The sequence below is a fragment of the Phoca vitulina genome, unplaced genomic scaffold (genome assembly GCF_004348235.1).
Source record: "Phoca vitulina isolate PV1807 unplaced genomic scaffold, GSC_HSeal_1.0 scaffold16, whole genome shotgun sequence".
NCBI lineage: Eukaryota > Metazoa > Chordata > Mammalia > Carnivora > Phocidae > Phoca > Phoca vitulina.
In genome coordinates, this window is record NW_022589719.1 from 31,310,406 (window position 1) to 31,320,760 (window position 10,355).

At 49.1% G+C, this 10,355-nt stretch overlaps 1 protein-coding gene across 1 annotated transcript in view; it reads left to right on the plus strand.

Annotated features, from left to right (window-relative positions):
* SPDYC (speedy/RINGO cell cycle regulator family member C) overlaps window positions 1–3,332 on the plus strand; it is a 35,856-nt gene extending 32,524 nt beyond the window's left edge. The window contains exons 3-9 of the mRNA XM_032414815.1: window positions 1,405–1,546; window positions 1,818–1,876; window positions 2,141–2,226; window positions 2,331–2,502; window positions 2,586–2,925; window positions 3,063–3,075; window positions 3,278–3,332. Coding sequence (XP_032270706.1) covers window positions 1,405–1,546; window positions 1,818–1,876; window positions 2,141–2,226; window positions 2,331–2,502; window positions 2,586–2,925; window positions 3,063–3,075; window positions 3,278–3,332 — 867 coding nt within the window. The remainder of the gene's footprint in view (window positions 1–1,404; window positions 1,547–1,817; window positions 1,877–2,140; window positions 2,227–2,330; window positions 2,503–2,585; window positions 2,926–3,062; window positions 3,076–3,277) is intronic.
* The last annotated feature ends 7,023 nt before the right edge of the window (window positions 3,333–10,355 follow it).

The following is a 10,355-nucleotide window of genomic DNA, read 5'->3' on the forward strand; positions in this document are numbered from 1 at the left end:
GGAGGGGGGTGGGGTGGGGATGGGGGGATGGGGGGGTGGGGGGTGGGAGGGGCTTGCTGGTCTTTGGCAACGGCCTCCTCTCCCACCTTGGAGCCACTGGCTAAGCTCCCCCTGCCACTAAAGGATCTTGGGAGGGGGATGTGGACTCTGGGAACTCTCATGCCAAGACACTCTCCTCTCTGGCTCTCAGGTTTTGAGGTTCCTGGATCTGAAACAAACAGAGACCCAACCAGCAGCCCTGTCCCACCAAGACACAATCAGTGAATCGTGCCCAGGCCTCGTTTCCGGCCTGTACCTTGGCTTCACCTTTAAGAAACAGGTGGGGAGGGGACCGTGTCGCCATTCCGGCCCTGGGGTCCCGCCGGCCTGCCTTTACCCCTCTTGCAGGTGACGGAGCGTTGGAGAAGCTCTTACCTTGGGGGGCCGCAGCTGGGAGGCGAATGTGGAGACCAAGTTCACTCCAGGTAGAGGTGGGTGGTGATGGCCCAAAGCCCCACCCCCTCCCCAGGAAGGGGCCTGATTGGTGGAGGGCTGCGGGGGCGGAGCAGCGCTAGGGCTATATAAATGCAGTCCCGGGGCGCGAGGAGTCATGCTGTAGGTAATTCCCTAGCTCAGGTAAGGCTTTTTGGAGGAGGAGGAGGAGGGTGGGCTGCTTGTGGGAGCCTAGGTGGAGGACCTCAGGTTGACTATAGGGTGGTGGGCTGCAATTTCTGAGCCCCGTAGGTGGCGTCTCTCCCCGTAGCTTGAAAATTTTGAGGTCGCCCCACCTCAGGTACTTGTCTAATAACATCCCCCCTCTGGGCCTCAGTTTCCTCTCTGTGAAGAAAGGGGTTGGTGGTCCTTCCAAATATGCCGCTTTGGTGTGGAGTGAGGGGGTATTTGGGAGTTGGGGGGGGGCCAGAGGAGCAATTAAACTCTTTGGCTTTGGGGGTCAGGCCGTCCCCCAAAGGGGGGCCTTTTAAAGTAGCTGTGACGAGACTTCCACGTTTCAGCTTCCGTGTTTGCAAAATGGGTATTGGCCTAGACCCACTCCCGGGATGAAGTGAAATAATGCCCTTAAAGAATTTAGCACAGCCCCAGGCACTTAGGAGGCCCTCAGTGGGCCTGTTGATGCTCTGCTTCCTCCCTGGCCTGGCCTGGGGTGCCAGGATGCGGTGTGTGTGTGGGGGGGCTGCATCCTTCAGGAACTCTGCTGCTTTTCTGGCCTCCTCACCCCACACATATGCCAGTTTCTGTCTGCTCCCAGCACCGCCCCGCCCCCCCACCCCAAGTCTCTACCTTCTGGAGGTCCTCTGTCAGGCCAGCCTCATCAACCCTCTCGATTTGGTGAGGGGGGCAAGGGGGTAGGTGCTAAATCCTGAGGCTGCTTTCTCTACAGGCCGTCCTGCCCCCACCCCCTGTGAGATGAGTGACACTCAAGACTTGGCCACTGTCCCCATGGTTGCCACCCAGGTGAAGCTGGGGAGCTGGAGCCGTCAAGGTGGGGGGAGTGGGTCTGTCCATCAGCGCCGGCACCAGGAGCTCCAGGCCTTTCTCAGCCTGCTGGGTGAGTTCACTTGGGGGCTGGCATGGAAGCGGCTGTGGGTCCCCTGCGTGAAATCGACGGGAGAGGTGGGATCTCACCTGCCCATCCATGCACGCCTCTGAAATCTCTGTCCTTTCCCTTCTCAGGTGACCCCAGTTTGGCAAAGGGAAGGGAGGGGTCTTGGCAGAATGTGGGATCAGCGGAGGCTTGGGCTTTGGAACTCTGATGCCACTCTTGTCTTGTGGGGGCTGGTGGTAACCCCAGTCCACCATCTCTCTTCTCTATACCGCAGAGCACAGTTTCCTCCAGGAATTCCTTTCCAAAGATCCCTGTTTCCAGATTTCGGATAAGGTGAGGTGACACGGGGAGTAGAGGCCGGGAGTCACTTGGGGCAGTTTGAATTCGCGGGGCTTGAAGGCTATTTCACTGGGCCTCCCGGTCTGGTGGAGGGAGCACCTCCCTTTTAAATCTTTGCACCCCCGCCCCCCGCCCCACCCCAGCCAATTCCTCTGGGTTTTCTGACTCACACCCCTGCTTCCTTGGGAGCGAGTGGGCCTGGTGCAATCGCCTCTCCCCCATGCCTCCCTGTAACGCTCCCCTTCTCTGTGTCTGCAGTATCTTCTGGCCATGGTGCTGGTCTACTTCCGGCGTGCCAACCTGAAGCTCAGCGAGTACACCCACAGCAACTTGTTTCTGGCTCTGTGAGTGGCCAGGGCAGGTGGTAGAGACGCTAGCTGGGAGTTGTGGAATGGGGCAGGCCAGATGCTTATGGCCTCTGCTCTCTGCCCCCCGCCTCCGTGGCCAGGTTTCTCGCCAATGACATGGAGGAGGATGTAGAGGACCCCAAATGTGTGATTTTTCTGTGGGCCCTGGGAAAAGATTGGCATCTCCGGGTGTCAGACTTCCTGCATCGAAGGGATAATCTCTGGGCCCGGATGGGCTTCCGGGCCATGGTGAGCCGTGAGTGCTGTGAGGAGGTGAGGCCCCACCATCATCCTGGGGTGGGGGGCACAAGGCTGGACCTCCCGCCCCCATTTACCATGCACTCTACTCACGCCAGGTCATGGCCAAGGAGCGGTCTCACTGGGCCTGGACTCGAGAGCGGCGCCCCCAGCATGGTGGGGCTCAGAGGGGTCCAAAGGCCCAGGTCCCCCTCCCCGGGCCCCCCAGCCTCTCACCACCTCACTGTTCCCTCTGTGGCTGGCCCCCTTCCCACAGCCACTGCCACCACCAGCCCCGCCCCTTGCCTGTCTTAACCAAGTGCCCTTCCCCAACCCCTGAGTGGCATTGCCCTCCCCTCCAAGCTTGTCTCTCAGTGGCTGAAGACCCGTTGGTGGGGGGCTTCCTTATCATTCCGCCCCCCCAACTGCAACTGGAGCCAGGCACCTACAGTCTCCACAGTGAGTTGAAGGCAGCAGCTGGGGCTGGGCTTGGGAGGCTAGGAGGCAGGTGTGGGGCCTGACAGAACGAGAAGGAGGGGCACAGGACCTGGGGTCCAGCAGGCCTGGGCACCTGTCCCAGCTCTGCCACCTCCTAGCTGTGTGCACTTGGTAAGTTTCCTCCCTGAGCCTCTCTTTGTCCTTTCTCTCCAGTCCTCCCGAAGCCTCCACCATGCCCTGGGCACTGACACTTGCAGGGTGAAGAGTAGCCCACCTGCTCGCCTGCTGACCCAAGCCCCACTGGCTGTGCGCCGCCCCCCCCCCCCCCCCCCCCCCCCCCCCCCCCCCCGGCCTTCTGTCTTATTGCCATCAGGCTGGCAGAGCTGCCCAGGCCCCCTGTCACCTCCTCCCAAATGTACCCACTCTGACCCTGGCCCCTCTAATAAACTCGGGTCTATAGGACACCGACTGTGCTTAGGCCCTGGCCTGGCTCCTTGACCCAGGGTAGGGTTAGGGAGGGAATGCCAGGAGAGGGGAGTCTGCCAAGTTAGGTACCAGTGATAGAGACTCATGAGCACAGGCTCTGTAATAACAATTCCCCTTTCCAATGATGACCAGTCATCCCGAGCCTCAGTTTCCCCTCTATGACTTCACCTATGAATGATGAAATCTACACAGTGTCGATGAGGTTGAATGAGAAGAGGTATTTTTTTTTTTTAAAGATTTTATTCAAAGAGAGCACGAGCAGGGGGAGCAGCAGAGGGAGAGGGAGAACCAGATTCCCCGTAGAGCAAGGAGCCCGAAGTGGAACTCAATCCCAGGACCCTGGGATCATGACCTCAGCTGAAGGCAGATGCTTAACCAACTGAGCCACTCAGGCACCCCTGTTGTGAGGTTTGAGTGCATTAATCCTAGATGTGTTTAGAACTTTCTCAAGAACGGAGCTCAGATGCAAGCCCTGGGTGTTGCCAGTAGAGGGAATGGCTGGCTGGGGAAAGTCTGGAGGGGAGGGTGTGTTTGGGAAGTGGCTGGAACCGAAGCTGGTGAAGTCCACGGGGGTGGGGGTGTCCGACAAGCGGATCTGCGCACCATTCCCCTGCACGCTCTCTGAGTGGCTCCCAGGAAGCATGGAAGTGAGAAAGCCGGGAGATTGCGGGCATTAGAAGCCAAGACAAGGGCTACAAAGTACTTTTAATTTGTTTTTCAAAGAGGTAATATATTCACATGTATGTTTTAAATTTTGAACCAAGGGTCACCTCCTACCCCCAGTTCCCTTCCCTGGAAGCAATAAAACTAATAGCTTATGCCCTTCCAGAGAAAGAATATAAGCATACACAGCCAAATGCGGTGTGATTAAAAAAAAAAAAAGTATGGATTTGGTCTTTGTCCCCGTTCCCTGCACAGAGTTACTAAAACCCTTACGATGTTCTGAGTCACAGGAGTGAATTTGGTTATTCACAATGAGCCCCTTTGAGCCACACCTGAGTTCATGCTAATGAAGTGACTCAGGGTGGAGCCCCTACTTCAGAAAGATCAATCAAGAGTGGGAACTTTCAGCTTCCCCACCTCCTCCAGGGAGGAGAGGGGGTCTGGAAATTGGAGCAGTTCTGGATTGGGGGACACAGGTGCTGGGAGGGTGGGCTGCCTAGAGAAGGCACAGAAGCTCTGCATCCCTCCCCGCCCTCCCTTGCCCTAGGCACAGCTTTTATTTGGCTGCTTCAGTGTTGTATCTTTTAAAATAAAACTCATAAGTAAAGCACTTTCCCAAGTTCTGCGAGTCTTCTACTAAATGATCAAACCTGAGGAAGGGGTTGTGGGCACCCCAGGTTTGAAGATGGTTCCTTATCCATACATTCGTTTTGACAGCTATATAGTATTCCTCTTCGCGGATGTACCAAAATGTAGCTTGTTCCTTATCCATTGACATCTAAGTTGCTTCCAGAGTTCTTCTATTCCAAACAGTCCTACAGAGAGTCACCAAGACTTTGTAAGGACATCATTATTCAAATGTGAAAAGATATCTGTAGTAGGAATTCCTAGAAGAATTGCTGCAGGGCCACGTCCGAATAGTCATTTTTACAATTTTTGCCAAATGTCCCTCTCTAGAGGCCATGCCCATACTGAGCCCCACCTCCAGCAGTATGTATGAAGGCTGTTTTCCAGAACAATCATCTATCAGTGACATACCAGATTTTTTATCTTTGCCAAACTGCTAAGTGGAAAATGGTCCCTTGGTGAAGTTCTAATTTGCATGTTTTCTTCTTTTGAGTGAGTTCAAGTTCATACAATTAAGAGCCGTTTGTCTTCTTTTCTGTGAACAACCCTATTTGCGTGTTTCTCCCATTTTTGGTTTCTGATTGACATATAAGGGTTTGCGAGAAAAATAGCCCTTCAAGATGTCGATTGTATTTTCTTCAGTTTCTTGCTGACTTTGCTGGGCAGATTTTTTAATGTAGGAAAATAAGCTTTTTTTGTGGCTTCTGGGTTTTGTGTCATAGTTAAAAAGACCTTTTCCACACTGAGATGACTAAAGAGTCTTCTCCCTTAGCTCTTGGCTACATTCTTATTTTCATTTTTTACATTCAAATCTTGAGTTCATCTGGAATTTATCATATGCAAAATTCCTTCCTGTTTTCCTAATGCCTTTTATTTAAAAACTCATCTTTTCTCAACAGATTTGAAATGCTATATTAAATACTAAATTCCTATGTGCATTTGGATCTACTTCTAGATTTTTCTTTTTCCTTTTTCTTCTTTTTTTTTACATAGGCTCCACTCCCAGCATGGGGCCCAATGTGGGGCTTGAACTCACGACTCTAAGGTCAAGACCTGAGTTGAGATCAAGAGATGGTCGCTTAACTGACTGAGCCACCTAGGTGCCCCCACTTCTAGATTTTTCTAACTTCCAATGATCTATATGTCAGTACCCCTCTTTAATTATTACATCTAATTATGGATTTATTATGTTTTAATATCTGGTAGAGTTAGTCTCCACTGATTTCCCTTTGTTTTCAGAAGTTTCCTGGCTACTCTTGCTTGTTTAACTTTCCATATGGACCTTAAATCAGCTTTTCTAGCCTCCCCTGATCAGTTAGAATATTAACTGTGATACATCTGTAGATTGCTTTAAGTTGAACTGACGTCTTTATAAAGTATCTTTGTATCCAGAGTAAAGTGCCTGTCCCCTGATCTCTGCATCTTTCACGTGGCACCAATGGCCAGTGACTCCCAAATTTGTACCTCTATGTTCCCTCCTTGGGCCCCTCTGCTTGGAGGAAGTGTTCCCAAAGGTCTTGCACTGTCCCCCCGGCTTGGTGAGTCCCCTCTGCCTCCTTAATCCACTCAGGTGGTCAAGCCAGATCAAGGGTTTAGAGTTGCCTTTGATTCCCTACTGTGTTCCAAGAGCCATCTCTAACTCTAATTAAGCCCTGTTCGTGTTGTTGGGCTTTTTTAAAGACTGATTTTTTAAATAATCTCTATACCCCACACAGGGCTTGAACTTACAACTGCAAGATCAAGAGTCACATGCTCTACTGACTGAGCCAGCCAGGCGCTCCAAATCCTATTAGTGTTTTTAACAGGTTTATTGAGGTCTAGTTGACATACAATAAACCACACACATTTAAAATACACATTTTGTTTTGACATGTATACACCCATGAAACCATTACCATAATCAAGAGAATGAACATGTCCATCCCCCAAAAGTTTCTTCAAGCCCCTTGGTAATCCTTCCCTCCCACCCTTTCCCCCCTGCCAGCCCCCCCCCCCCACCCTCACCCCTAGGTAACCACTGATCTGCTTTCTATCACTAAATTGGCATCCTTTTTCTAGACTTTTCATATAAGTGGAATTATATAATATGTATTCTTGTCTGGCTTCTTACATTTGTTATAATTCTGAGATTCATCTATTGTTCCTTTTTATTGCTGGGTAGTATTCTATTGTATATGTATACCACTGTTTAATTATCCATCCACAATGCACGGATGAAGATTTGATTGGTTCTAGTTTGGGCTGCTATGACTAAAATTGCTATGAATAGCTTTCAGCTCTCTGCTCTGAGGAGGCCCTGGTGCAACTTCTTTGCTAGTCCCGAATCTGGCTTCACCTGGCACTAGCCATCTCCACCCTGCTGCCTAAGTTTGACCCCAAGGAAATCAAAATCATATACCTGAGATGCAGGGGCGGGGAGGTCAGTGTCACATCGGCCCTGGCCCCCACAATTGGCCCCTGGGGTCTGTCTCCCCAGAAGATTGGAGATGACATTGCCAAAAGCAACTGGTGATTACAAAGGACTGAGGATGACAGTGAACAGACAGAACCAGATCGGGGTGGTACCTTCTTTTTTGGGGGGCATAAAATTTTATTTAATTTAGGGAGATACATATAACTCATCAGGCTATGATATTCCTTTGTTCATTGGTTGGGGTGGTACCTTCTGCCACTGCCCTGATCATCAAAACCCTCAAGGAACCACTAAGAGACAGCAGAAAAACATTAAGCACAGTGGAAACATCACTTTTGGTAAGATTGTCAACACTGCCGGACAGATACCCCACTGATCTTTAACTAGAGTGCTCGGGAACCATTAAAGAGATCATGGGGATTGCCAGTCTGTGGGCTGCGGGGTTGATGGCCGCCTTCCTCATGGCACCATAAAAGACGTCGGCAGTGGTGCAGTGGAATGCCCAGCTACAAAGGAGATTTCAAGAAAGGATCATTTGACGACCAAAAAAAAAAAAAAAAAGCTATGAACACAAGTCTTTGTGTGGATATATACTTTTATTTCTCTTGGGTAAATGCTTAGGAGTGGAATAATGGGTCCTATATGATAGGTTTATGTTTAATATGGTAGGTATGTGTTTTTTTCTTTTTTTAAGATAGACTTTTTTTTTAAAGATTTTATTTATTTATTTGAGAGAGAGAGAGAGAATGAGAGAGAGAGAGCACGAGAGGGGGGAGGGTCAGAGGGAGAAGCAGACTCCCTGCTGAGCAGGGAGCCCCATGTGGGACTTGATCCTGGGACTCCAGGATCATGACCTGAGCCGAAGGCAGTTGCTTAACCAACTGAGCCACCCAGGCACCCAGACTTTTTTTTTTTTTTTTAAGATTTTATTTATTCATTTGAAATGGAGACAGTGAGCAAGAGGGAGAGCATGAGCAGGGGGAGGGGGAGAAGCAGACTTCCCCACTGAGCAGGGAGTCCTACATGGGGCTCGATCCCAGGTCCCTGGGATCATGGACCAAGCCAGAGGTAGTCACTTAACTGACTGAGCCACCCAGGCACCCCAAGATAGACTATTTTTTTTAGAGCAGCTTTAGGTTTACAGAAAAATGACTGAGAAAATACAGAGAATTCGCATATACCCCCTCTTTGTCACATTGTTTCTCCTAGTATTAGTATCTTGCAAGAGTGTGGTATATTTGTTGCAGTTGATGAGCCAATATGGATACATTAGTATTATTAACTAGAGTCCATAGTTTACATTAGGATTTACTCTTAATGTTGTATATTCTATGAGTTTGACAAATGTATAATGTCATGTATCTACCATTATAATATCATACACAAATTTCACTGCCCTAGAAATGTCCTTGTGTTCCATCTATTCATCCCTCCCCTCCTCCCGCAAACCCCTGGCAACAACTGATCTTTTTTTTACTATCTCTAGTTTTGCCTTTTACAGAATGTTGCATAGTTGGAATCATAACTATATAGCTTTTTTTCTGGCATATTCTACTGAGCAATAGGTATTTGGGATTCCACCACCTTTCTGTAGCTTGATAGGTCACTTTTATTTATTGCTAAATATGTTTAAGAAACATATTTTTAAGAAACTGTCAAACTGTTTTCCAAAGTAGTGATGGCATTCTGAATTCCCACCAGCAGCATTTGAGAGTTTCAGCCCTCCGCATCCTTGCCAACACGGACAGTCTTTTTCATTTTAGCTATTTTAGTAAATGTGTAGTGATGGTCCTTTGGGTTGTTTTAATTTGCGTTTTCCCAGTGGATGATGAATGTGTTGAGCATTTTTTCGTGTCTTATTTGCCATTTATATATCTTCTTGGGTGAGGTGTCCATTCAAATCTTTCACCCATTTTTACTGGATTATTTTTTAAGTTGTTAAAATTCTTCATATATTCTAAATACACATCCCTCGTCAGATAAAATTTTTGCTAATTTCCTCCTAGTCTGTGGCTTGTCTTTTCATTTCCATGCTTTTCAAAGAACAAAAGTGTTTTATTTTGATGGAAGTTCAATTTAATTTTTTCTTTTATTGCTTGTGTTTTTGTGTGTGTGTCATGTTTAAGAAGTCTTTGCCAAACCCAAGATCATTAAGATCTGTCCTGTGCTTTCTTCTGAAAGTTTTATAGTTTTAGGGTTTATATTTAGGTGTCTAACCCAGTCTCAGATGTTGATATGATGTATCCTAGATAGTTATCAGATCAATCTACTTCTCTCTCCCACCTACCACTTCCCTTGTTTGAGCCACCACTCTCCCTGGTCTTTTATCTGCATCCCCTGCTTTCTCTCTTGCCCCTCCAACCCACTCCCTTGCAGCCTCCTTCATTTGTACAAATCTGAGCAGCCTTGTACCCCAAGTAGAATAAAATGGAAACTCCCATGGGTCACCTAGTCCTGCCATAACTCCCTCTCTCTGCTCAAGTAACACTATGCATATTTCAGTTCCTCCGCTGTGCCAACGCAGTTCCCCGACCTGGCATCTCCCCTACCCCCTCATACCACCCTGTGTCTGATTTATGCCTACTCTAACCCCTGGACTAGATAGGGCTTAGCACCAATTCTTCCCAATTAATTATGGGTGTCATAATTAAAGCGATGCACACCTCCTTCAGAGGGGGTGAGGCCATGGGTCTTCACCATCTTATGCTCCCGCGAGCACAGTGCTCTGCACATACAGGAGGTGGTCAGTGCGCATTTGCTGAACAATCAAAAGCACTGGGTAGGAGTGATAGGTTTGTGAAGGTGATTCTGGGAACTGTGGGACACGTAGGTTGAGCCACATACCTTTCCGGAGCCTCTTTCTTCTTCCAGGCCCTTATTCCTGGTGATCTAGGTACAGGGAACATGTTCTCCCAGCCTCTGGACCTTTGCACAAGCTGGTTGTTTTCTGCCGGGGCACCCTCTCCAGCGATTCATTGCCTAGTTAACTTCTACTTGTCCATCAGGACTCAACTTCCTAATCACCAAAACCAAGGGACCAGGAGAGCCCGCTTCCCCAGCAGGGGCTGCTGTGTCTTAGTCACGGGTCTCTGCTGTGCAGAGGCTTTGGCAGAAGGGTGTAGTCAAGATTCCACACATAAATGCTGAATGGTGAAGAGCAAAGAGCCCAGGCGCCGGTTCCAGCCCCTGGTGAGGGGGCTCGGCAAGTCACATCCTTCAGCCTCAGTTTTCCTCATCTGTAAAGTGAGACTGTGAATGAGGT